Below are 27,437 nucleotides of genomic sequence, written 5' to 3'. Positions count from 1 at the left end.
GAAACAAGGGTACCCCAAGAAGGGGAAAATCCTTGTCCCAGGGCATTGGTTTAATGTATAGGCAGCCCCCGACTTACGCGGATCCGACTTATGTCAGATCCGCACTTACGAACGGGGCTTTCTCGCCCCGGAGCTCACAGGCAGCGGTCAGCCACCTCGAACTCTGGGGCGAGAAAAGCTGCTCCCGGTGCCCCTGGTCTGCTGGGGACCGTCTCCAGCAGACCAGGGGCATCGGGAGCAAAGCCGCAGCAGCGGCGGGTTCCCGCGCTTCTGAGGCTTTGCCGGAGCAAAGTGTGCCCCCCCCAGCAGACCAGGCTTTTATTGTGGACCCTGGGGCAGAACCGCTCTGGGCACTACTGGACCAACCTGGCAGCACCCCAGCTGCTCTGCCCCAGGCGTCCTAATTCAGCCGCTGCTGGTCAGTTTCAGCAGCGGCTGAATCAGGACTCCTGGGGCAGAGCAGCTGGGGTGCTGCTGGGTTGGTCCAGTAGCGCTGAGGAGCGGTGCTACTGGAGCAACCCAGCAGGACCCCAGCTGCTCTGCCCCAGACGTCCCCAAGTCAGCCGTTGCTGAAACTGACCAGCGCTGACTACAGGAAGCCCGAGGCACAGTTGCTCTGCCCCGGGCTTCCTGGAATCAGCTGCTGATCAGTTTCAGCAACAGCTGACTTTGGGTTCTTAAGTTGAATCTGTATGTAAGTCAGAACTGGCGGTCAGTTTCAGCAGCGGCTGAATCTGGACGCCAGTTCCGACTTACATACAGATTCAACTTAAGAACAAACCTACAGTCCCTATCTTGTACGTAACCCGGGGACTGCCTGTAATTGATTTTAAAGGACCCATTTGTCCAGAACTATTATAGCACATAATATACAAATATATGTTCTTAGTATGTTAAATTATTATATATGAAGGAAATAACTGATCTCTCTGATACTATTGCTCCTTAACAGTTGGCAAATGTTTATTTTTAAATGGTGACCACTCTCTGTATTTGGATTAAGGATGCTAAATTGCAGTTACTTTACTAGTCGAGTAGTCGATAGAATTTCCATCAACTAGTCGAAAGGCACTTCTGCATTCCTCCTTTGAAATGTACAAGTGCCCGGGACCAGCGGGAAGTGGCGTGCCAGCCGGCTGGGTGTGCCAGCTTTGAAATGTACAAGAGTTCCCAGTGGAGGTTCTTGTGCACTTCAAAGTGGAAGCGCACTCATGGAGCCCAGGGTCAGCAGGGAACTCAGTCCTCCGCTGACCCCAGGCTTAATGTTGCACTGCCAATTTGAAATGCCACACAGAGCCCGGGGTCAGCTGGGGACTCCCCAGCTGATCTCAGGCTCTCCGCGGCATTTCCCTAGAACCCGGGGTCAGGTGGTGACTCCCCCGCTGATCCTGGGTTCTGCGGAAATGCTGCGCTGAGGCCGGGATCAGCTGGGGAGTCCCCAGCTGACCCCTGACTCCAGGCAGCATTGCCCTTTGAAGTATCTGAGAGAGGCAGCAAAATGGGGAATCAACTAGTCCAGTGTTTCTCAACCTTTTTTTTGCTCATGGCCTCCTTCTGAGCATCATTTACCTCTGTGGCCCCCCTCATAGCCGCTGTTAGTTGGAAAAAAAGTACATAATTTACCTAATGTTCCATTTTTTCCATGTGGCCCCCTAGAGTAGGGCGTGGCCCCTGGGGAGCCATGTGGCCCATGGTTGAGAACCACTGAACTAGTTGACTATCTGATAAGCATTTGCTTATCGGATAGTCAACTAGTCTACTAGCCTTTAACATCCTTAATTTGGACTATATAACAGATTCACAATTTTTCTGAGAACAAATTAACATGTACACAACATGTAAATAACTATTATATTTTAATATTATGTGCTGGGTGTCCATTGTGGGCATATTTTTAGTACAATCTGAGTTTTTGGAGATAAAACATCAGTTAAAACATTGTTTTATTTTAATATTTAATTTGCAGAATTAAAAAAATATTTCAGTCTTAACACAGATATCTGTTGATAAACTGACAAAAACTCTGCTAAATGTACCAGGGTTGTTCTTCCTTGTTCTAAAAGGACAGAACTCTTTCTATGGTGAAATACAAGTGGATTTAAATTCCAGGTTTTCCTCGTATTCTATTTATTCTACTGATAATTTTAGGGAGTATTTCTTTAAAATAAGCTGGTGATAAGTTACCTTTTCTTCCTGGAGTATTCTTCGGTCTTTTTCAGTTAGTCAGGAATATGAAGCTAGAGGAATAGTTATATTTTTTTATGTTTATAGTTGACGCACTTCATTCTGATTCTGAGTGAGCAGAATATATAGTAACCTAAATGCAATATTGGCCTAGGAAGCAGCAACTACTGGTCTGTCTTTTTCTTCTTCCTGATTAATGAGCCCATGTGAGCATAAGGTCGATTTTTAGGATCAGATTATTCCATCTGGTGGGTAACTTATTGTCAGTGGGAGCACTGCCTACATGTTAAGGAAAATAATTATTTTTGGAATATCAAATATCTTTGTTTTCTTTTGTGCAGCATTTGAAGAGCTTGAGAAAGCTCTGGGTACAGCCCAAAAGGCAGAGGAAGCACGGAAAAAACTGCAAGCAGAGATGGATGAAAAAATCAAAGCAATAGAAAAAACAAGTGAAGAAGAACGTGTAAACCTTCAGCAAGAGTTAACGAGGGTGAAGCAGGAGGTGGTTGAAATTATGAAGGTAAAAGTTAAGGCTGAGTATATCTCATTTGTTTTAAAATTAAATCTTTAAATTAAGAAAGGTTTGCTTGTGAAATGTGTTAATGTAAGTGGTCTACTTTTCAAATTTGTCATTATTTAATAGAACAAAATTAATTGTAAGGAAAATATTTTCAGTACTTCAGTAGTTTAAACCTTCCCAAATTCATCTGTCCCTTTCTCTGGCAGCCTATGGAAGCTTCAAACGAGTATGTTAAAAGAAATGCACACATTGTTCATGGCTGCAAATTGACCTCATGGCTGCATATTGTTTAATCAGAGTCTCTGGCAGAGCACTAGAAATAGATATGATAGAAACTGCTTTTCTGCTGTCGTCTTAAAATATCCCAGTGCTACATGGCATAAAAGAAAACTGAGTACAATCAGCATATCAATTCTCCTTGTAATTATTATTGTAGTTATTGTTATTGCTATAATTGTTATTATCACTAAGTACTATTATTGAGCATTTTTAATCTTTCAAGTCTTCTACAGTGTGTGCTTTTTGTAAAATATGCTATCATTCCATCCTCTGTAATCAGATAGAATCTGTGTTCTTCGGTCTCATTTTTCTAATTTCAATTTGCACAGCAAATTCTTGAATTTGTTACTTTATTAGGTTTGCTGTTGTAGTAGATTGCCATTCTGTAGTTTTAATATAGCATTTTAGGTGGTAGTTGAGGAAGGTTTTGTAAACTTGTTTACATAAATAATGTACCTACCTGTGTAGGCCTTCAGATTGGGCTAAATAATATTTATGGCTATGATTTCACCCTTTGAGTTTTGTCCTAATTGTTGGGTCATGAAACTGACTTATTAAACATTTGGAGGGAACTACAGACAAAGCTTATATCCAAAAGCTGTAAGAAATTTTGCTCCAATTTAAAACAAAATTAAAACTGTAAATGGATATGGGAGCGTTATTGGGAGAGACATCAGAGTTAAGTAATTCTGTGATTAGCATCATGTATCAAGTAAGAAAGCATGGAGAAGCATTTTAGAAACTTTGAAATAACTTCTTAGTTGTGAATATATAATTTTTACTTATGCAAATTGAGTAACATGCTGCCTGTTAAAGGGAAACAATTGATAATTCCCTTTATTACTTACCATTGCATTGTTCTTCCCCTGTCTGAGAACTAATGCAAAGCATGTTTGCTTGTTGAAAATAACTTTCTTTGACTTTGATCTACAGAAGTCTTCAGAAGAGCGTGTTGCTGAGCTAGAGAAATTGCACAAAAAAGAACTGGCTACCAAAGAGCACGAGTTAAATGAGAGATTAGAGGCTCAAGAAAAGCAGTTTCAGGAGCAGATGAGGGCAGCACTTGTAAGCATCCCTAAAATCTACAAGGTTACTTCTGGCAGAGCTGGGTGGGAATAGAAGTCTCTCTAGTGTAGCAAACCCATGTTTCATCCACTAAACCTCACCATATTTCAGTGATCTCTATTAGCCCAAGGTAAGGGTATTCCAGACAATCAGGAGTCCAAGACATTCAGTATGGATACTGCTTTGTATGCCTGCTTTTTAAATAGGATAATGAGTCACTTGCACTGACCAGCAGCTGCAATTGTATTAACACTCAAAAACAAGGTGGGCAGGTAATATCTTTTATTGGACACAACTTCTGTTGATGAGAGAGACAAGCTTTTGAGCCACACAGAGCCTTTCTTCAGGTTAAAGAGTGGTCCAACAAAAATTATTACCTCAACCACCATATCTTTCTAATATTCTGGGACCATTACAGATACAGTTATACTGCATTAACGCTCAGTTGATATTTTAAAGATTGTTTTCTCAATCATAAAGCTTAATTTTTATTTTAAAATATAGGGTCTGTAGAAGCTGATCCTATTCTACGTACTGTATCTACTTACCTAGAAAAAAAGTTTTATTGACTACTAGTGTGGGAATTGTAATGGGGTGGGACTCACCATCACAGAACTTCCTACAGGTTGTTCTGTGAATTAGCTCTCCATCAATGCACTTTCCTGTAGTGGTGTCATCACCAATAGTTCTGCTATCTTTGTCTGGTATCTCCATGATTATGGGACCTCATGGCGCATTCTCCAACTCCTTTGCTACCTTTTTTCCCCTAGACCACTTCTCTCCTAGCCCTAGTTAGGGATGTTATAAATGCGGGTAAATGTGTAACCACTGAAAAATTCAGCAGTTACATGCACCCACAGCCAGCTCTCCAGGAGTGGCTGCTGCCCTCACCCTGCTGCCTTTGTTTCAGGACTCCCTGCCATCCCTGCCATCTTCCCACATGTACCAACTCCCTATTGCCTGATAAAGAAGCAGCAATGGGGGGTAGCAGGCGACTCCCCAGGAGCAGGGCAGGAGGCTGTGTGTAACAGTTAATGGTAAGCCCAGGCTTATCTGTTAACTGTTTACATGGTTATACAGTCACATCCTTAGCCCCATTCATTGTTTTTTTTAAGTTTATCCCTAGCCCTAGTACATTATATGCCCTTTATCCAGGGCCTCAGTCTGGCACTGTGAACCAGAAGCTGCTTCTGCTCTGCTACCCTGCCAAGTACTGTTCTTACCATGATGCTCATAGGCAGTTAACCCTTCTTGTCAGCAGGCAAGGGAGAGACTGCCCTCTGCTCTATCGAGCAACCCTTTATATATGGCCCCTGCTGTAACTGATTGATTGTTATAACAAGTCCTCTCGCCCAGTAAGCCCTTTTCTAACTGAAGTATTCTGCACAGGCTCCCTCTAGCTGCTTTAACTCCTCCTCTTCCCATTGCTGGGCAATCATTCCACTATAGGGATTTTGCAAAAGATTTTTAACAAAATTTTATGTTTATGTTGGCATGAAAAATATAGTTAATTGTGGGTAGAAAATGTAGTTATAGAATCTTTTGAAATGTGTGTTAATTGTTTTGGAGAACCATCTCAAGGAGTAAAAATATTACTTATTAGAGGTGACTTTTGTACAATATAGTTTTATTCATAATTTTTGACATAGGAAAAAAGTCAAAGTGAGTGTTTACAGACCGTAAAAGAAAAAGAGCAACAGGAATCCTTGGCACTAGAAGAATTAGAACTGCAGAAAAAAGCAATACAATCAGAATGTGAGAAGAAACTTCGGGATATGCAGCAAGAAATACAGACATTTAGAACTGTGAGTAAAATAGGAAATTGTAACTAAACACTTTTCTGAATATTCTATAGCTTTATGCTACAAGATATTGTGGACTTGTATCTAAGATGAAAGACTGTCACACTTAAAACATATATTTTTATATATCAGAAGTTATATTGTTGCCATGATGTGTTGCAGTTTATAATTTTGTGGAGCATTAAATGGCAGGACATGGAAATATATTTGTTTCATATTCAGGCCCAGGGCATGAACTTGTATTCTCATGCAGAATTTTTCCATACATTGCCTAACATAAACAGGTGTTACTCTTTTTTTGGTCTCTTGATGATGCCATGGTATAAATGTTACATATACGTACACATGTACATACATAAATTGAATAGGACTTTGCTTGGGTTAAAGTTTGACGGATCTGACCCTAAGACGCTTGTATCTACTTGTCACCTATTGGATTTTTTATACATTACTAAACCACCACGTATTCTTTCTAAAGTGGCGGTTTCTGCTCAAAACAGGTCTAGGATTGCAATATCAACAGTGCAAAGGCCAGGAATATGGTACATTAGTAGATGTGTGCAAAGTCTACAGCATACCTGCTGACACTCGGACTGTTGGAACCCAAGCCATCAGCTTCTGAAACTCTCCATTTACACAAAATGGATGCATTTTTAAAAACTACTGTGTGATAAAATCAGTTCTGATTAATTACCTCATATATTTCTTAGATTATTTTAAAACCTTTCAAAGAAATTACCACATATAAATTTTTTAATATAAATGAAATTGAAGGTCTTCTTATTACCATATAATTTATTGGAAATAAAATTCATAACATGACAATTCAGTAAGTGGCTTACATAAAACAAATTGATTCTGTTTTGTTTTAATGTATGGTCGATGATTATTTTAAGTGGCCTGTAATTGGGAAATAATTAAGTAGGCATTATAATTCTTTGTTAAAATTTGTTTATTCATATCCCTTTTAAAAATTTTCTTTCAACAGAGAATTCTTGAATTGGAAAGTTCTCTTTCAAATTATTCGCAAGATGACAAAAGACAGTTGGAGGAACTAACTACTTTGATAGAGTCTGAAAAAAACAGGCATAATAAAGAAATTACTGTCATGGTTGAAAAACACAGGGAAGAGCTAGAAAACATGAAGCAGCAGCAGGAGACACTTTGGACAGAAAAACTTCAGCTCTTAAAGCAACATCAGCAGTCCACAATAGAGGCATTGAGAGAGAAACATGAGCAAGAAATGGATGTAATATTGAAAGAAAAAGAGACAGTTTTCCATGCACATATAGAAGAGATGAATGCAAAAATGTTAGAAAAGCTTGATGTGAAACAAACAGAGCTAGAAGCATTATCTTTCGAGTTATCGGAAGCACTAAAAATACGTCATGACTTAGAACAAGAGCACCTTGTATTGAAAGAGAATGTAGATAAAATAAAGCAGGAGTATGAGGCAAAACTGGAACAACAGAGAATCCAGTACCAGGAAAAAATTGACAAGATGGATAAAGAGCATGATATGTCTGTCCAAGGAATTGAGAATGTACACACAGAAGCAACTAAGCAACTTAAGGTACAGTTGGAGGAAAAAGAAAAACATCTGCAGGAATTAAAATCACAAGAACATAAACTAAAGGAATCACTTGAAATATCTGAATCTGAACTTGTGCGAGTGTCTGCTAAACTAGAAGACTTCTGCCAGTCACACCAAAATAATTTCAGTGAACAAACAAGGGTTTATGAAGGACAGTTAGCAGAGCTGCAACAAAAGTTGACGAATATGGAAGCTGAAAAAACACAGTTTAAAGAACAGATTGTAAGAACTGAATCACAGCTGAATCAAGTTAGTACTGAATTAGACTCTTATATATCTCAGGTACATGACTTAAAGCAGCAGCTGGAAGAGCAGAACTGTGAACACATGCAGAAAATAACATCTTTAATACAACAGAATGAATCTCAATTGAAAGATCTCAGTACAGAGACTGATCAGGCAAAGAGAGATTTGGTTGAGAAGGAAAATCAAATTGAACAATTGAAAAAGCAGCAGAATCAGCAAGTGGAAGAGCTAAAACTGAAATTATCAGCCAAAGAAGAGAGAATTAATGCTTTACAAGTTGAATATGAAAACAGATTAAAAAATCAAGGACTCAAGATGGAAAAAATTAAACAAAAAGCAAAAGAGATGCAAGAAATGTTCAAGAAAAAACTCTCAGAACAAGAAGCTAAACTGAAAAAAGAATTTGAAAATAAGCAGTTGGAGTTCAGTCAGAAAGAGAAACATTTCAATGCAAAAATGTTAGAAATGGCACATGCCAGCTCAGCTGGAATAAATGATGCTGTGTCAAAACTGGAAATGAATCAGAAGGAGCAACTGGAAAGTCTTTCAGAAGCTCATAGATATGAACTAGAAGAAGTTGTCCAAACATGGGAAAAGAAACTCAATCAGCAGGTTGAAGAGCTCAAGGAAAAACATGAAATAGAACTGCATGAAAAAGAGCAGGAGGTAGTAGATCTGAAGCAGAAGCTTGCTGCCTTTAGTGCTGAGAAAGAGGGGACTAGCATAGAGATAACACGTCTGAAGGAAGAACAAGAGAAGAGAGACGAATCTTTGAATGAATTTCAAGAACAACTAAAGCAGCTATTGTCACAAGTGAACACTTTGTCACAAAGTGAAACTGATCTCAAAGCACAACTTGAGAAGCTAGAAAATGACCTCAGCCACTCTCTGAAGGACAGGGCAATACTACAGGAACAGCTCCGGGAGCAAAAAACAGTGGAAGAAGAACACAAGATCAAAGTTACTAAATTGACAGATATGCTGAAAACATCTGATGAAACACTCCAAACTCTTGAATCCTCACGCTGTAAAGAGCTTGAGGATTATGAGAAAAAACTAAAGGATAAACATTTGGCGAGTCAGCAAAAACAAATTGAATTTGAGAGGCTGTCAAGCGAACTAGCAGCACAGCTAGATATTTACTGTAAGGAAGCTGGCACTTTATTGCAAACTAAAACCAATGAAATCATTGAAAAATGCAATGAAAAAATTAATTTAGTAATCTCTAGAATTGCACTTTGTCAACATCAAACGACAGAAATAAAAAAAGCAATATTAATTAAAAACTGTAAAATTCCTGAACTAACAGCGCAACTTAGACAAATAACAGAACATCACTCTACAGTAAGTAGCGCTTTTCAGGAGTCAACACAACAGTTACAAGATAAGGAAAATGTAATTATGCTTATGAAATCTGACATTGAAAGACTTGTAACAGAAAAGGAGTGGTTGCAAAAGGAAGAAGGGCATCAGCAACAGGCTGCGTCAGAGAAGGAAACTTGTATCACACAGTTAAGGAAAGAGTTGTCTGAAAATATTAATGTTGTCACTTCAATGAGAGAGGACCTGAAGGAAAAAGAATCTGAGATTTGTGCTCTTAACAAGCTTGTGAATGAATTAAATGTCAAACTTGAAAACAGCATATGTTTAACAGAAAAAGAAGCAGCCATATCTTTGTTAAGCAAGCAACACCAAGAGGATCAGCTGCAGTTATTAAAGCAAGTGCAGGAATTGTCTTCCAAGGTTGAGTCACTGAGTCAAGAAAAAGCATCTGCTTTGGAGCAGGTGGACCATTGGATGAACAAACTATCAGAATGGAAGAAAAAGGCTCAGGTAAGGTTTACCCAGAATCACAATACTATTAAAGAATTACAAAACAAGCTTGAATTAAATAATATCCAAGCTGGTCGAAAGGATGAAGAGATAAATCTATTGAAGGAAGAGCTGGATAAGCAAAGCAGGAATGTAGATAGTTTGAAAGATATAATGGAAGAAAAGCAGAGGAATAAGGAAAAGCAAGAAGGAGAATTAACTGCAGAGTTAAAAATCCAAACAGGAAGAATTGCTGAGTTAGAGGAACACATTGCTCAGAAGACAGCAGAAAATATTTCTTTGATGGAAGAACTTACCAGGCAAAACGAGCAAAGAGACAGGGAACAAAAAGAGCTTGTTCAGCAGCTTCAGCGGGCTGAGGTTGTAGTTGTTGAAAAGGACAACATGTTCAAAGAGGCTGAAGAAAAAGTGCTAAGTCTTGAAAAGCAAATAGATTCAATGAAAGCTGAACTTGATACAAAGCAGAGGGAGTTTGAACAAATGAAAATCACAATGATGAAAAGCAAAGAAGAAGAGTTGAAGGTGCTGGAAGATAAGATAAATGCAGAAAACACTACTAAATTAGCAGACTTGAAAAAAAAGGCGGAACAAAAAATTGCTTCTGTTAAGAAGCAGTTGACATCTCAAATGGAAGAGAAGGAACAATATTTTAAACATGCTATGGAAAATCAGTTAAAAGACTTAGAACAAAAAATGCAGGAAAGAGAGGCAAAAATTTTGGACTTAGAAGAAAAAAACAGATTAATAAGAGATTCTGCAGAATTAGAAAGAGAAATGACGCAAAAAGTAGAAAATATAAAAGTTTCTATAGAGCAAGAGAAAACCATTATGCTAGAGAATGTACAAAAGATGTATGAAGAGAAAATAAGTGTATTGCAAAATGACTTAACAGAGAAGGGTGCATTATTGCAGAAGTATGAGAACGAGCAACAAGAAAGTAATAACTTGAAGCTAAAAATGAAAAGCCAACAGGAGGAACTCTTTAAAAAATTGGAATTTACTGAGAAAAAGCTACAAGAAGAACAAGCTGTGAACGAAAGGCTTCAGGAAGAAATAGAGGAAAACAATAAGAGAGATTCTTTGTTGCTGCATCAGCACACACAAGATGGTAATGATCTAGCAAGCATCAGAGAAGAATTAAAAGCCAAAGAACAAAAACATCATGATATGGAAAATGTGATTGGAGAATTCCAGAAGAAGCTTCAAGAAAAGGATAAACTGAATGAGACTTTGGAGCAGAAAATAAATGAGATGAGGGATGATATCATAAAGAACAAAGATGCATGGAAGGCTGAGATAGAAGAGGTGACTTTGAAATATGAAAAAAAAATAGAAAGTCTCCAGCGTCAGTTGGATGAAAGAAATAGCCAGCTGAAAGTTTTTGAAGAAAATGCAGAAGAAAAGACTAAATCTGATTTGGAGCTGCAGAAATTACTTAGTGATATGCAGACTCAGCATAAGGACTTGCAAGCTAAACTGGAGGAGGCTGAGAGAGAGAAGCAAAAACTGCGCAAGGAAATAAGCAAGGTGCAGAAGGATTTGCGTACTTTGCGGAAAGAGCATCAGCAAGAACTAGATATAATAAAGAAAGAATCTTTAGAAGAAATGGAACAGAAGATCAGGTACCTTCTATACTCTTTAGTCCATTAAATTCTCTTTTTTGGATGATCTTCAGTGACTTAAGCCTAAAGATAAATACAGGCAGTCCCCGGGTTACATGGATCCGACTTACATCGGATCCCTACTTACAAACGGGGTGAGGCAACCCCACACTAGCTGCTTCCCCCCAGCAGACCAGGGAGACGCAAAGCTAGCGCCCCCCCCCAGCAGACACTTCAGCTTGAGAATAAAGGACTGAGGGAAGTGAGGTGTGGGAGAATAAAACTGAGCTCTGGAGAAATGTTTGGCTAGAGTTTCCCCTACAACACAGGCAGTCCCCGGGTTACGTAAAAGATAGGGACTATAGGTTTGTTCTTAAGTTGAATTTGTATGTAAGTCGGAACTGGCTCCAGATTCAGCTGCTGCCACTGAAACTGACCAGGGGCTGACTACAGGAAGCCGGAGGCAGAGTTGCTCTGCCCCCAGCTTCCTGGAATCAGCCTGATCAGTTTCAACAGCTGCTGAATCTGGAGCCTGGGACAGAACAGCTGGGGTGCTGCCTGGTAGGTTCCCACAGGACCAACCCGGCAGCACCCCAGCTGCTCTACCCCAGGCGTCCCGCAACAAAAGCCTGGTCTGCTGGGAGGGGGGGCGCACTAGCTGCGCCCCCTCCCCCGCCAGCAGACCAGGGAGACCCGAGCAAAGCCGCACAGGCGGAGGGACCCCGCTGCCCATGCAGCTTTGCTCCTGTCTCCCTGGGATGCTGGGGGGGGTCCAGCAAAGCCGCTGGACCCCCCCAGCAGACCAGGGACACCCGAGCAAAGCCGCCGCCTGGGTGGCTTTGCTTGTTTGCCCGGGAGCAAAGCCGCCCAGGCGGCGGCTTTGCTCGGGTGTCCCTGGTCTGCTGGGGGGTCCAGCAGTTTTGCTGGACCCCCCCCAGCAGACCAGGGAGACCGGGAGAAGCTTTTCTCACCCTGGAGGACACGGGCGGCGACCCGCCGCCCGTGAGCTCCGGGGCGAGAAAAGCCCCGTTCGTAAGTGCGGATCCGACATAAGTCGGATCCGCGTAAGTCAGGGACTGCCTGTATGTACCAGTTCCGACTTACATACAAATTCAACTTAAGAACAAACCTACAGTCCCTATCTTGTACGTAACCCGGGGAATGCCTGTGTATATAATTTTAAGCTTATGCTGATAAAATAGAAACTAATATTTTACTAAGGATTTATTTAAAAAATAAAGCACTTTAAAGTAATATCTCACAGGCAAGTTAAATGTAAACTTTAGTTTGCAAATAAAAGAAAAGTCCAGTCTTTTTCCAAACAATGTATATCACTCTTTCTTTGGGCTCAGTGATGATTTTTGCAGCTTCCCTGTACAAGTGCCTCTCAATATAGATCTTTAAAGTATACACACAGTTTTAATTTAATCAAAATGGAGAATGGGGAAAGATATTCAGAAAACATGACTCTTAAAATGTAGACAGACTACAATTTGACCGTAACTGAGGATGCTTTACCTACCTTCTTGAAAGGTCACCCACCTTTAAGGTGCCTTAGGTTGTACCGAAATGGCAGTTGAAAATTCAAACAGTAGACTTCAAAGAAAAAGTACAAGGTGATTTAAAAACAAAAATTCTCTGTGTGTATGTACACTTGTGTGTCATAAAAACATAGCCTACTGTTGAGAGTGTTATCAGTTTCTGAACCCAGGTTTTGTCTAATGACTCTTATCTACATGCAGAAGATTCATGTCTTGATCATCCCTGAGCAAAAGTCCCATGACTCATTTTATTTATTCCATTTTGGTAGAACATCTGGGCCTTCCAGGTGCATCCTATAGGAAAGTAGCAAATAGCCTCAATGAGCCCCAGAGAATTAATCCCCGTATCAGCCTTTCCCTCAAAGCAGAGCCATGTTTAAGTTGAAGTCTTGGAAAAACTACTACGCTACTTTTGGTCTGTCTTTCAAATACTCCAGATCGGAATTTCCTGACTCTTTTTTGTTGTTGTTCTGTTGTACAGAATTGAACAGGAAGATACTGAGCTAAAGCACAACTCTACCTTAAAGCAGTTGATGAGGGAGTTTAATACTCAGCTGGCTGAAAAGGAGAAGGAATTGGAAACAGCTGTACAAGAAACTATCAGTAAGTTAAATGCTGTAATCTGTACACATTTGTTGTTTTGTTGTCAGTTACATATACAAAGTTGCCAACATTTTAGTAAATTTTGTGGGGTCAGTTTCATATCAGGGTATCATAGAAGAGTCACAGATATGAGTAGTAGCCATTGTTGGGTGAAGGTAGAGAGAGCTGAAACCAGGCTGGAGGGAGGAGGGAAGCCTACTTCTGAAGCGGGGAATATTCTTGCCTAGGGAGCAAATTGTAAAGCTTGTGAGATGGTCACTGGAAAATTTGTGCTTTTGCATCTGTTCTTATACTCAGAAATTGGGTTCCCTAGTTGTTGCTGTGGACTTCTGCACCTACCAGTGTAGAAGACATATGACTTGTGATAGTTAACTAGCTTTTTAGGGATTTCTAGAGGGAAATTGTAGGTATGAAAGATGATTTGTATCCTGTTAGATAAGATGAAAGTCAAAATAAAGTAATTGTACATGGTTCATGAGTTTGCAGCACAACAGACTTATAAGAAGCATTAGATGATAAATCTTTGATAGCAATTAAGAAAATGTATATTTGATTATGAATTGGAAATACATTTCCTGAGCTGCATCCTGCAGCTTTCAGCCTTAAGAGTCACTATAACTAACTGGTATAACTGGAAATGGTCCCTAAAGATTAGTATCTAGAGCACAACATGCTTATTTATCTATGACTTGCCTGCCCCGTGTCTAAGACTGGGAAGGTGATAGGAGCTGATTAGGTGCTTGTGAGAAATGCCCCGTACCAGGAGAGTTTCAGAAAGGACATTTCAGGTGGTTCTACTCGCCTATACTGGCATAATAGGGCATCTCTATTCAGGCCAGGACATGGAACTGAAACTGCTACAGTGGCACTCAGGATCAATCTTTGGTCAGTGGATAGAGAACAGACATCTAGCATTTAGCACTATGGATGGTGAAATACTGCTGCCCTACCTAAAAGATGTGGTGGGATCCAGGGTAATATGCTAAAATGGTTGGGTGTACCCTAAAAGGATACACCCCAATGACTAATGATGGGAAACCCCACTTCCGTCACTAAAACATTCACTTGTTGAGTCTCACAAGAATCAGTTGTCTCTCTAATCTCTTTCCGCCACAAATGAAACTGGTTAGTAAAGTGGACTCAAATGCCAGCACTAGGTAAGTAAGTCGTACTGCTCCACCACATATAGCCATACTACTACCATAGAGATGACCCAGTTTTTGGACAATATTGCTCATAAATGTAGAACTGGCTAAAGCTGAACCCAAGCAAGACATCAGTGAGGTTGGTGGTCAGAGGAAAGTATGTTGAAGAGTTTGCAGCCTCGGTGCAGTCTTGTGTGGGTGAAGGTAAACACTCAAAATTCATCAACCGAGTCTTCAGATTAGGAGTGGTTCTTTGCTGATAAGGTTTTTTTTATACCAGTATCCCTGGGTAAAACTTTTAGCTCTCTCCAGTTGGCTAGGAAAATCTGTTCCATCCAGGTAGATAAAGACTTGGCCTCAATAATTCTTGCCTTCACCATCTCTTGGCTGGACTATAAGAATTGTAGATACGTAGGTATGAAGACCGAGTGCTTAGGAATATCCAACTAGTACAGTAAACTGCACTTCTCAGCAATACAGGCTATTGTGAACACCACAAACCAGTCATCTGCTCTCTACATTGACTTCCCACAGTATATCAAGTTCAAGGTCTCAGTCCTTATCTTCAAAGCTCTCGATGGCCTGGGTCCCGAATAGCTTTAAAACCACCTAAAGCCACGAGATGAAGTGCATGTCAGCAACTTCATTCCCTGGAACAGAGGAACTTTTAAATAAAGGTAAAATTTGTCCGTGTGTGACACAGGACTCTTTTGGGGCCAGTCCTGGACTGTGAAGTGAACTCGCTGAGGACCATCACACACCTCACTTCCTTTTCATTCAAATGCAAAGCACACTTCTTTGACTTTGCCTTCTCTAACAAAAATACAGGTATATATATTTTAAAATCCTCTATCAAAACAAAGACACTCCAGGAAGAAGATGAGAGAACAGACATGCAGCGGAAATTAGTCACATTGCTTGCGCAACTGGAAAGTGATCAGTTACTATTATTGTGTGCAATAGTAGTATTGTAGAATTGAATCTGCTGCTAAGTATTCTGACTTTTCAGCTTCTTGAAATCTGTTTGGCCCCCTGACTGAAAAAAGGACGTTACTACTTTTAGGCAGTGTATACCATGAATAATTTGACTTTATTGATTTTTGCCTCTTGAATTTTGTTCCTCATACGCCTTTCCAGAGGTGTCTTCAGATACTTTTTAATCCTGTTCATAGGGTGATGTTGGTTTTAGTTGGTTAAAATATAACTATCTACTCATTTGTTATATTTCTTGACTTTTTAAAAAAACAGGTAAAGCCCAGGATGTAGAAGCTGAATTGATAGAAACCCATCATGCAGAGACAACACAGTTGCATAGAAGAATTGCAGAAAAAGATGATGATCTAAAAAGAACTGTAAAAAAATATGAAGAAATCCTTGAGGTATCTTTCTTGAGAGTGATGTGATTCAGTATATTTTGATATACTTCTATTTTTTAAACTTCCTGCTGGGGACTTTCAGACAATAATGTTAATTTCCGTAGGAGATTTTAAAAAAATCACTAAGGGGCTATGCTCCCTGCTCACTAGGCTCACCAACCCCCCCCCTCTTTCTGGGTGTAGGCAGCCCTGGCTCTCCCCACAGCAGCTGGAGAGAGCCAGGCCAAGGCGTTGCCCCCCCTCCCGCTGTGTCCAGCGGGCAGGCCCAGCTTTCCCTCCTGCCCGCTGGGCACAGCCAAGGCTGAGCCATCCCCGACTCTAGCCCCTCTTTCCTGGCTGCACCAGCTCTGACTCTCCTCCACTCCTCACCAGCTGACAAGGAGGGCCAAGATCGTGCCAGCCCTGGCTCTAACCCCCCCACCCCTTGGCCTCAGCAGCCTCGGCTGCCATGGGGTGGGGGAGATGGGCTGAGGCTTCACTGGACCCAGCTCTACCCTGTCACCCACTTCACCCCCCAGCCTCGCTAGCCCTGGCTCTTTTCCCCCAGCTGCTAGTGAAGGGACAGGGTTGGGCCAGGCTGAAACCACAGTGCAGCAGGCCCAGCTGCCTCCCTTCCCCCTTGGAACATCAGGGAGCGAAGGGAAGCCATGGTGCTTCTGCCCTTCGCGTACCGGGGAGAGAGGAGGAGGGAGAGGCAGGGAGGAGGCAGATGGGATGCCTCTCTGTTGTCCTGCAGGAAAAGGTGGGTGGGTGGGTGGAGCGAGAGAGAGAGAGAGAGACAGACAGAGACAGATTATTGTATAAATATTTATGAGTTTTAATAATCAGATTCAGTTTAAATGAAGGATCTCATTTAAACTGTGTATTCCAGGGATAGGAAACCTATGGAATATGACCCGCAGTTTCCTTGATCTTGCCTGTGAGGCTCCCCTGTAGCAGGGAACCTGTGTTGGCACTCCAGCCTTGCTGGGGGGTAGCCCCAAGCCTTGCAGTCCTGATCAAGGCAAGTACCCATGGGCTTTTTCTGGCAGGGGAGAACGAAGCACTCCCAGCTGGCACTGCCCCCACCCCCCAGCCAACACACTCCTAGTGGCCAGGAATAGCAGCCAATGAGAGTGGTGGGAAGGCGGGCCTGCAGGGAGTGCTTCCCTGAAGCATACAGAGGCACATGGAGCCACTTAACACGGCTACCCCTCTTTTAGTCTAAATCTGTAAAAGCGACAAGAAGTCCTGTGGCACCTTATAGACGAAAAGCTTATAGAATCATAGAATAATAGGACTGGAAGGGACCTCGAGAGGTCATCGAGTCCAGCCCCCCGCCCTCAAGGCAGGACCAAGCTCCGTCTACACCATCCCTGACAGATGTCTATCTAACCTGTTCTTAAATATCTCCAGAGAGGGAGATTCTACCACCTCCCTTGGCAATTTATTCCAATATTTGACCACCCTGACAGTTAGGAATTTTTTCCTAATGTCCAATCTAAACCTCCCCTGCTGCACTTTAAGCCCATTACTCCTTGTCCTGTCCTCAGAAACCAAGAGGAACAAATTTTCTCCTTCCTCCTTGTGACACTCTTTTAGATATTTGAAAACCGCTATCATGTCCCCCCTTAATCTTCTTTTTTCCAAACTAAACAAGCCCAGTTCATGAAGCCTGGCTTCATAGGTCATGTTCTCTAAACCTTTAATCATTCTTGTTGCTCTTCTCTGTACCCTTTCCAATTTCTCCACATCTTTCTTGAAATGTGGCGCCCAGAACTGGACACAGTACTCCAGCTGAGGCCTAACTAGTGCAGAGTAGAGCGGCAGAATGACTTCACGAGTTTTGCTTACAACACACGTGTTGATACAACCTAGAATCATATTTGCTTTTTTTGCAACAGCATCACACTGTTGACTCATATTCAACTTGTGGTCCACTATGACCCCTAGATCCCTTTCCGCCATGCTCCTTCCTAGACAGTCGCTTCCCATCTTGTATGTATGGAACTGATTGTTCCTTCCTAAGTGGAGCACTTTGCATTTCTCTTTATTAAACCTCATCCTGTTTACCTCTGACCATTTCTCTAACTTGCTAAGGTCATTTTGAATTATGTCCCTATCCTCCAAAGAAGTTGCAACCCCACCCAGTTTGGTATCATCTGCAAACTTAATAAGCGTACTCTCTATCCCAATATCTACATCATTGATGAAGATATTGAACAGTACGGGTCCCAAAACAGACCCTTGAGGAACTCCACTTGTTATCCCTTTCCAGCAGGATTTAGAACCGTTAACAACAACTCTCTGACTATGGTTATCCAGCCAATTATGCACCCACCTTATCGTGGCCCTATCTAAGTTATATTTGCCTAGTTTATCAATAAGAATATCATGCGAGACCGTATCAAATGCCTTACTAAAGTCTAGGTATATGACATCCACCGCTTCTCCCTTATCCACAAGGCTCGTTATCTTATCAAAGAAAGCTATCAGATTAGTTTGGCATGACTTGTTCTTCACAAACCCATGCTGGCTATTCCCTATCACTTTATTACCTTCCAAGTGTTTGCATATGATTTCCTTAATTACCTGCTCCATTATCTTCCCTGGGACAGACGTTAAACTGACCGGTCTGTAGTTTCCTGGGTTGTTCTTATTCCCCTTTTTATAGATGGGCACAATATTTGCCCTTTTCCAGTCTTCTGGAATCTCCCCTGTCTGCCATGATTTTTCAAAGATCATAGCTAAAGGCTCATATACCTCCTCTATCAGCTCCTTGAGTATCCTGGGATGCATTTCATCAGGACCTGGTGACTTGCTGACATCTAACTTTCCTAAGTGATTTTTAACTTGTTCTTTGTGTATCCTATCTTCTAAACTTACCCTCTCTCTGCTTGTATTCACTACGTTAGGCACACCTCCAGACTTCTCGGTGAAGACCGAAACAAAGAAGTCATTGAGCATCTCCGCCATTTCCAAGTTCCCTGTTACTGCTTCTCCCTCCTCACTAAGCAGTGGGCCTACCCTGTCCTTGGTCTTCCTCTTGCTTTTAATGTATTTATAAAAGGTCTTCTTGTTTCCCTTTATGCCTGTAGCTAGTTTGATCTCATTTTGTGCCTTTGCCTTTCTAATCTTGCCTCTGCATTCCCGTGTTGCTTGCCTATATTCATCCTTTGTTAGTTGTCCTAGTTTCCATTTTTTATAGGACTCCTTTTTTATTTTGAGATCATGCAAGATCTCCTTGTTAAGCCAAGCTGGTCTTTTGCCATATTTTCTATCTTTCCTACACAGCGGAATTGTTTGCTTTTGGGCCCTTAACAACGTCCCTTTGAAATACTTCCAACTCTCCTCAGTTGTTTTTCCCTTCAGTCTTGCTTCCCATGGGACCTTACCTACAAGTTCTCTGAGCTTATCAAAATCTGCCTTCCTGAAATCCATTACCTCAATTGTGCTGGTCTCCCTTCTACCTTTCCTTAAGATCATGAACTCTATTATTTCGTGATCACTGTCCCCTATACGGTCTTCCACTTTCAAGTTCTCAACTAGTTCCTCCCTATTTGTTAAAACCAAATCCAGAACAGCTTCTCCTCTGGTAGCTTTTTCAACCTTCTGAAACAGAAAGTTGTCTCCAATGCAGTCCAGAAACGTATTGGATAGCCTGTGCCTCGCTGTGTTAGTTTCCCAACATATGTCTGGATAGTTGAAGTCCCCCATCACCACCAAATCTTGGGCTTTGGATAGTTTTGTTAATTGTTTAAAAAAGGCCTCATCCACCTCTTCCTTCTGGCTAGGTGGCCTGTAGTAGACTCCTAGCATGATATCACCCTCATTTTTTACCCCTTTTAGCTTAACCCAGAGACTCTCTACACAGCTATCTCCTACGTTCATCTCCACTTCAGTCCAAGTGTGTACATTTTTAATGTACAAGGCAACCCCTCCTCCCTTTTTTCCCTGTCTGTCCTTCCTGAGCAAGCTGTACCCTTCCATACCAACATTCCAATCATGCGTCCCATCCCACCAGGTTTCTGTAATACCGATGATATCATAGTTGTATTTATTGGTTAGCAAGTCCAGTTCTTCCTGCTTATTACCCATACTTCTCGCATTTGTATATAGGCATCTAAGATACTGATTTGATCTTGCCTCCCTGTTGTGCCCTGACCCTCCTTTCTCCTTCCTATTATAGGCCGTAGTCCCCCCCATTTCCAACCCATCTCCCAGTCCCGCACATTCAGCACTTACCTGTGGGCTTTGCTCACCTGCCCCCGTCGAACCTAGTTTAAAGCCCTCCTCACAAGGTTAGCCAGTCTGTGTCCAAACAAGGCCTTCCCGCTCCAATAAATCTGTTAGTCTATAAGATGCTACAGGACTCCTCGTCGCTTATGGAGCCACTTGTGTCCCTCTAGGAGCTGCCCCTGTTAGGCATCCCAATGCCCTGCCCTCTCCCTTCCAAACCCCGCATACCCACTTCCAGCCCACTCCTGCACTGTTTCTTCTTCCCAGACTCCCCATTTCACCCCCTGCTACTCCACCCTGCACACTGAACTCCTCATTTTGGCCCCACCCCAGAGCCCTGTGGGGTTTCATAAAATCTATTAGCCCTGTGGCCCCAGAAGAATTAATCTGGCCCTGGCAAGCCCTAAGCCTCAGTGGCTCCCCCACCTCCCAGCTTGAGTGGAGTAAAGTGAGTGTCTTTGTTTTTCCTGCTTCTCAGTTGGGGGCCGCAATAGTGATGGGTTTTCTCCTCGCCCTTGGGAGCCAGGTTAGAGAAGAGGTTTTCTTCTTCTCACATGGTCCCTTAACTAATTTTTCTGTGGGTCACTGGTCTCTGACCCAAAAAAGGTTCCTTGCTCCTGTTGTAATCTTTCATTTGTCATGATACCGCCTCTATGCATGCAGTACAGGCTTTGTGGCTTAGGTTTGGGAAATTAGAATTTTATTGATGTCTCCATCTTTCATCATTATGAAATCAGAATAGAATTTGTTTAATATATTGTCAAAACATAGCAGACGCTTTACAGAACAGTGAGACTGCAGTGTAGGCTGTATGTGCATTAAAATCCTTCTTGGTAGCACTAAATGGGCCCAAAGGCTTGGAACACCGATGTTTGAAAGCCAATAGCCACTGGAGATGCCAGAAAGCAGAGCAGAATTAATGCCAGCTTCCTGCTGCTTTCCCTGCAGCAGATTTGGTCAGGATTTTCTCACTTAGCCATTGGCAACCCAGAACTGACAGGGAGGCACAACATTAGAGATTTAAGTAGAATTTTGTGAAGTAGGTTTTCTGAAAAGCTGTGTCATAAAATACACCTTAAACCAGGGCTAGTCAACTTTGGAAGCCCTGGGAGGCACAATGATACTCTCAGCACATGCCGAGAGCCGCAACTAAAGTGTGGTGGTATATATATGCAAATAGCTTCTTTCACACTGACGGGCATGAATATAAAGACTAACCCTTAAGCTATGGCGCCGGATCCAAATGTGGCCAGTCAGTGGATGTTATATACCTTGACTTTAGCAAGGCTTTTGATACGGTCTCCCACAATATTCTTGCCAACAAGTTAAGGGATTGTGGATTGGATAAATGGACGGTAAGATGGATAGAAAGATGGCTAGAAGGCCGGGCCCAGCGGGTAGTGATCAATGGCTCGATGTCAGGATGGCGGTCGGTTTCTAGCGGAGTGCCCCAAGGTTCGGTTCTAGGACCAGTTTTGTTCAATATCTTTATTAATGATCTGGATGAGGGGATGGATTGCACCCTCAGCAAGTTTGCGGATGACACTAAGCTGGGGGGAGAGGTAGATACGCTTAAGGGCAGAGATAGGGTACAGAATGACTTAGACAAATTGGAGGATTGGGCCACAAGAAATCTGATGAGGTTCAGCAAGGACAAGTGTAAAGTCCTGCACTTGGGACGGAAGAATCCCGAGCATAGTTACAAGCTGGGGACCAACCGGTTAAGTAGTAGTTCTGCAGAAAAGGACCTGAGGGTTACAGTGGATGAGAAGTTAGATATGAGTCAACAGTGTGCCCTTGTAGCCAAGAAGGCTAATGGCATATTAGGTTGCATTAAGAGGAGCATTGCCAGCAGATCCAGAGATGTCATCATTCCCCTTTATTCGGCTTTGGTGAGGCCGCATCTGGAGTATTGTGTCCAGTTCTGGGCCCCCCACTACAAAAAGGATGTGGACGCATTGGAGAGGGTCCAGCGGAGGGCAACCAAAATGATTAGGGGGCTGGAGCATATGACTTATGAGGAGAGGCTGAGGGACTTGGGTCTGTTTAGTCTGCAGAAGCGAAGAGTGAGGGGGGATTTGATAGCAGCCTTCAACTTCCTGAAGGGAGGTTCCAAAGAAGATGGAGAGAGGCTGTTCTCAGTAGTGACAGATGGCAGAACAAGGAGCAATGGTCTCAAGTTGTGGTGGGAGAGGTCCAGGTTGGATATTAGGAAAAACTATTTCACTAGGAGAGTGGTGAAACACTGGAATGGGTTACCTAGGGAAGTAGTGGAGTCTCCATCCCTAGAGGTGTTTAAGTCTCAGCTTGACAAATCCCTGGCCGGGTTGATTTAGTTGGAATTGGTCCTGCCTAGAGAAGGGGGGCTGGACTTGATGACCTTCTGAGGTCTCTTCCAGTTCTATGATTCTATGATTCTATGAGTGTAAGCCAGTCAGCACCTCTCACGCTCTGTCCACAAGGCTAAGCAACCTGCACTTCCCACAATGCACCGGTGCTCCTGGTACCTTCTCCGTAGGGGCTAGAAATGCCAACACTCTGTATCTAGCTAGCCTGTCCACTTGAATATTTCAGTGCTCACCCCACTTAAAAATGCCTCGACCGTTGTAGAGCATGTTCCCAGTGGAGGCCATGTTTAAAGGGTCTCACCTGTGAGCCACATTTTGAGTCCCACATAAACCCAAACTGTACCATGGGCCGCAAACAAACAGGCCTCATGTGGCCTGTGAGCCACATGTTGAGGAGCCCTGCCCTAAACAATATTACACAGGGAAAATTCCATTGATTAACTGAATAGGGGAAAATAATGCTCTTTTAATGTTTTTCATGTGATATCTAACATGGGTCTGAGGCCCAGATCCCTGCTCTATCTTTCCATTTTCTTGAGTTATCAAGTCTCAGCGGGGATAGCAGTGTTATCCTGCAACTTGAAAAAAATGAGTAGTCTAAACCACTTCTTCAGATGAGTTTGAGTAGAGGAAAAAAAAGAGGGATCCTCACAATTTATAACAAAAAAAAAAAAAAAAAAAAAAAAAGAAGGGGGGGGGGGGAAAGTACCTGTCAGTTGTAGTGCCAGTGCTAATGAGGCTAATTGAGTGGGCTGGAAGTGTCCCATACTTAACTTTATGCAACTTCCCATTGCCAACTCTGTCCACACAGCTATACAAACAACGCAATCACAGGACCTAGCCACATAAACCACAACATCAGAGACTCATGCAGCTGTATAACCTCTAATGTGATCTATGCCATCAAGTGCCAGCAGTGCCCTCTGCCATGTGTATTGGCCAAACTGGACAGTCTCTACAGCAAAGGTTCTTCTTTGAGAGGCATCCCTGGGGGTGCTCCACATTAGGTGCTGAGCATCCCAGCATCTCTGGGCGAATTTTTGTACAGCAGTGCATTAGGGGGCCACGCATGTGCAGCGCACCGTGCACGTGGGCTTCCCCCGGTGCCATCGCGCATGCGTGGCCCCGCCCCTTCCTTCAGTTCCTTTCTACCGTCCCCAGCTTCGGACGGAACTTTGCAGTGCTTTCGCTAAAACTTGTTCGAGACGGGAGCCTTCTTCTCTTCTCTCTCTCTCTTTTTTTTTTTTTTTAAAAACTAACACTAACATTAATAATAACTAACAGTAAACTACTAATAAACCTAATACTATCTAATTATGAAGAATTAAAATGCGAGGAGACAAGTTTTAGCGAGAGTACTGCGAAGTTTTTTCGGAAGCCAGGGACGGAAGAAAGGAACTGAAGCGGGGGAGGGAGAAGGGGGATGCATATGTGCGATGGCACCGGGAGAAGCCCACACACACGCCGTGCATGTGCAGCCCCCTAATGCACTGCTATACAAACATCTATCCAGAGGCACTGTGATGCTCAGCTTCTAATGTGGAGCACCCCCAGGGACATTCATTTCAAAGAACGTCAGTTACAGGAAGGTGAGTAACCTCCTTATCTGATTTGTGTTCATTAGTATTAGAAATAGTTACACAAAGAAGCCTGTAGGGGAACATTTTAACCTGCCTGGGCACTCATTAATGGATTTAAAAGTATCTGTTCTTCTACGAAAGAATTTCACAAGTCAGCTACAGAGTGGATTTACAGAATTGACCTTCATATGCAAATTTCCCAGGGCTTGAACTAAGACTTGAACTGGATGGCCCATTATAAAACCTGCTTTCATCAATGCAGTGAAGACAAGCCCTTACAAGTAAAGTGCATTTAAGCTATTAGGAGCCTAAATCGTATTGAAAGTCAATGGGGCTTTTTAAAATTTTTACCCCATGTCTCTTTTTTGTAAAGAACCAAACATATTGGTTAGAGCTGGGTGGGAATTTTCCACCAAAATGGCTTCCTGAAGGAAAATGCCCCTTTTTTGGAAAATCAAAATTTTCTGCACTTTTGCTCACAAAATACTTCCTTCCCCTGTGAGCAGGGTTCACTTTATCAACAGGAGAGTTCCCCTGCTGACAAAGAGGCATGTACACTGCCATTTACCATGACAAATCTTTTGGAGGAAGGGGACAAGAGTAGGGATTTAAGCATCTGTGAACAACAAAAGTTTTGTCATTCAATTGGCAATGCAAACAAAGCCTAAGAAATATGCAACATTATCTCCAGTTAATGTAAATAAACTTGTTTCATAGTTAATGGCTGAACAAGAAGTAAGTGCTAACGTTTTACGTTGTTTTGATTTTGAGTGCAGTTATGTAACACAAAAAAATCTAATTTGTAAGTTGCACTTTCAGGATAAAGAGATTGCACTACAATTCTTGTATAAAGTGAATTGAAAAATGCTTTTTTATTATCATTTTTACAGTGCAAATACTTATAATCAAAAATAGTATAAACACGATGTACTTTGTAGTCTGTGTTATAGTTGAAATCAATATATTTGAAAATGTAGATAAACATCCAATTTCAACTGGTATTCTGTTGTTTAACAGTGAGATTTGATCATGATTAAAATGGATCATGATTCAATTTTTTTAATTAATTGCGTGAGTTAACTGCAATTAATTGACTGCCCTAATGGTAATACAAGTAGTCCTAATATTGAGTAGTCCTAAATTTGTGGGAGCCTTAGTATTTCCAATTGAATGTTTTCCTCTCTCTGTGAGCTGATCTGTATATCCAGTGCTTTTTGTCTAATCCAGGTAGAATGCTTCAGTTTTAGACACTAACTGTGTAGTATGTAGATTAATGCACTTATTTTAATTCTGAAGGCTCGTGAAGAAGAAATGACAGCAAAAGTAAATGAGCTGCAAACACAGCTGGAGGAATTGCAGAAGGAATACAAACAAAAGCTGGCAGAGGACGAAAACAAGCACAAGGAAGCAGTGAGCTGACATTAATATTTATACTTGTAACTTCAGGCATTAGTTTCACAGTTTTCATGAATCCCTGTAGTTGCTGTCATTTGACCTGGGTTCAACTTGTATATTAGGTCTTGGCTTTCTTGTGTAATTCTGAATTCTTTGTCTAGTTTTGCTCAAGTTATGTTACATTTAATTTGATCCTTTTTTAATAGTTTATTGGCTGTTTTTTCCCTTTGCTTCTTAGTTTTTAAACATTGACTTTACAATGGGAAGCACTTGTAACTTATGCAAGAGGATGCAAAATAACCTATTTTGAGTTTATGAAAGTTTATGATTATATGAAATTAGGAACTGGAATTCAAAAGGACATGAAAAAAATTTTCTATCTCAAATAGGCTAAGTAAGGGCTGATTGATATTAAGCAATTCTTTATTCATGGAATGATGGATGTACATTTCTTACAGGCAGACTAACAGGACCAAAATATAGTTGAATTCTAGACTACACAAATATTAAAACTAATATTACTCTTAATAGGGAAAAATACAAATTATTGGGGGGATGACAATTTTACGTTTCTTCATTTTATAAAAAAAATGCTCATTTTGCCTGTGAGAGGCCTTAGAAGTATTTTATGCTTCAGACAGTATCATAAATTACATCATTGATGTTATTAAAAATGTCTTTGTCTGATTTGGAAGAGTATACTTCCTTAAGTATAATGGTCATATTAAATACTATGTAATATTAAGGATTTGTCTTGAATATAGGAAAAGCAGAAGACCTTAAAGTAAACGCTTATACACCAGCCCTACAACACCTACTTATAGTTATATGCAAGATGCTGTGATTTTTTTTTTATAATGCAGTCTTTAGACCGCTCTAAAGTATTGAGAGACAACAGAAACATTTCTCTCTAGGTCTCATGGGTTTATTAATTTAATCCTATATATCGTGTTACTTTATTCATTTACAGATTATGCAGATTACATCAAGTCGATGTGCCAACAATTGCATTTTTTACTTACATTTATACATTTAGCTTTCCACAGAAGTTCAGTGATGGCACAGAAATGTAAACGATTTTTTGTTGCATATTATATCTACATAAAGATATACCCATACAGAGTTTAAAAAGAGCAATATGTCAAATCACTAATTTTCTGTGGCTTAGGAATCTCCTCCACAGTTACTCATTGGAGTTTCCATGTCAAGTCGCAGTGAAGCTCATAGGAGTTGTCCTATCTGTGGAGAAAATAAACCAATTGGGGAAAATCCAGTTGTTGGTAAACAGCCTTGTTGTTTAGCCAGTAAATAGTAATGTATCCATAGGAGCAATAATGGGGATCTGTTTCAAAGTGCATATGTAATGCATATGTAATAATAGGGATCTGTTTCAAAGTGCATCTTTCATCATAAATATGTAAAGACAATTATTGTATCCAAGTTATAAATACTTCCAGAATAAGGGTAAGATTTTTAAAGGAGCCTGAGATGGTCAAGTGCCCTATTGCCATTGAATTTCAGTGGAATATGGGCACCTCACTCCCCTAGGCTATATTGAAAATCCCAGCTGAATTCTTTTCTGACAAAATGTATACAAACTTCACTTCCATCTCTCCAATCTAAAGACATAGGAACTTATTTACATATATTTATTTTTAAGACACACTTTCACACTCCCAAGAATGGTGTGGGTGTGGGGTTTATGTGCAGAGTGATTCTCTCCCCCCCCCCCCCCCCCGTTAGTTTAAAAGTTGTTTTGCCATTGTCTTTCTTCTTTTCCCCTGCCCTTTTCACTTAGGAGTTGCTTTTCTAGGAAACAGCTTTACTGTTTACCTAATGTAGTGGTACATTTGCAACACTGAGTGGATGCATAAACAAATTGTGGCACAGTGGGTCACATATATTTACATGAATGTGCATACTTTTGCATAAATTTAAGTGGATTTTTTTTGTCAGTTTTATACTCCTCATGATGAATTTAGAATAAATGGAACCAATATAAGAAACATATTTTACAACCCTTAACTACCCTTCATTTTCTCTTGCTTTCTTTCTTTATCAATATTATTAATTCCATTTTTCCTCTTTGCAATTTTTTTTTGCTAAG

At 41.3% G+C, this 27,437-nt stretch overlaps 1 protein-coding gene across 5 annotated transcripts in view; it reads left to right on the top strand.

The window, feature by feature from the left end:
• Positions 1 to 27,437, top strand: part of GOLGA4 (golgin A4) — a 103,828-nt gene that overhangs the window by 56,163 nt on the left and 20,228 nt on the right. For all 5 annotated transcript variants that reach the window (XM_075921788.1, XM_075921787.1, XM_075921786.1 and 2 more), the window contains 7 exons: positions 2,526 to 2,704; positions 3,917 to 4,048; positions 5,698 to 5,853; positions 6,839 to 11,145; positions 13,147 to 13,268; positions 15,662 to 15,792; positions 25,232 to 25,345. In XM_075921788.1, coding sequence (XP_075777903.1) covers positions 2,526 to 2,704; positions 3,917 to 4,048; positions 5,698 to 5,853; positions 6,839 to 11,145; positions 13,147 to 13,268; positions 15,662 to 15,792; positions 25,232 to 25,345 — 5,141 coding nt within the window. The remainder of the gene's footprint in view (positions 1 to 2,525; positions 2,705 to 3,916; positions 4,049 to 5,697; positions 5,854 to 6,838; positions 11,146 to 13,146; positions 13,269 to 15,661; positions 15,793 to 25,231; positions 25,346 to 27,437) is intronic.

This window comes from Pelodiscus sinensis, chromosome 2, assembly GCF_049634645.1.
Source record: "Pelodiscus sinensis isolate JC-2024 chromosome 2, ASM4963464v1, whole genome shotgun sequence".
Lineage (NCBI taxonomy): Eukaryota > Metazoa > Chordata > Testudines > Trionychidae > Pelodiscus > Pelodiscus sinensis.
This window is presented reverse-complemented; position numbering and strand designations above follow the sequence as displayed.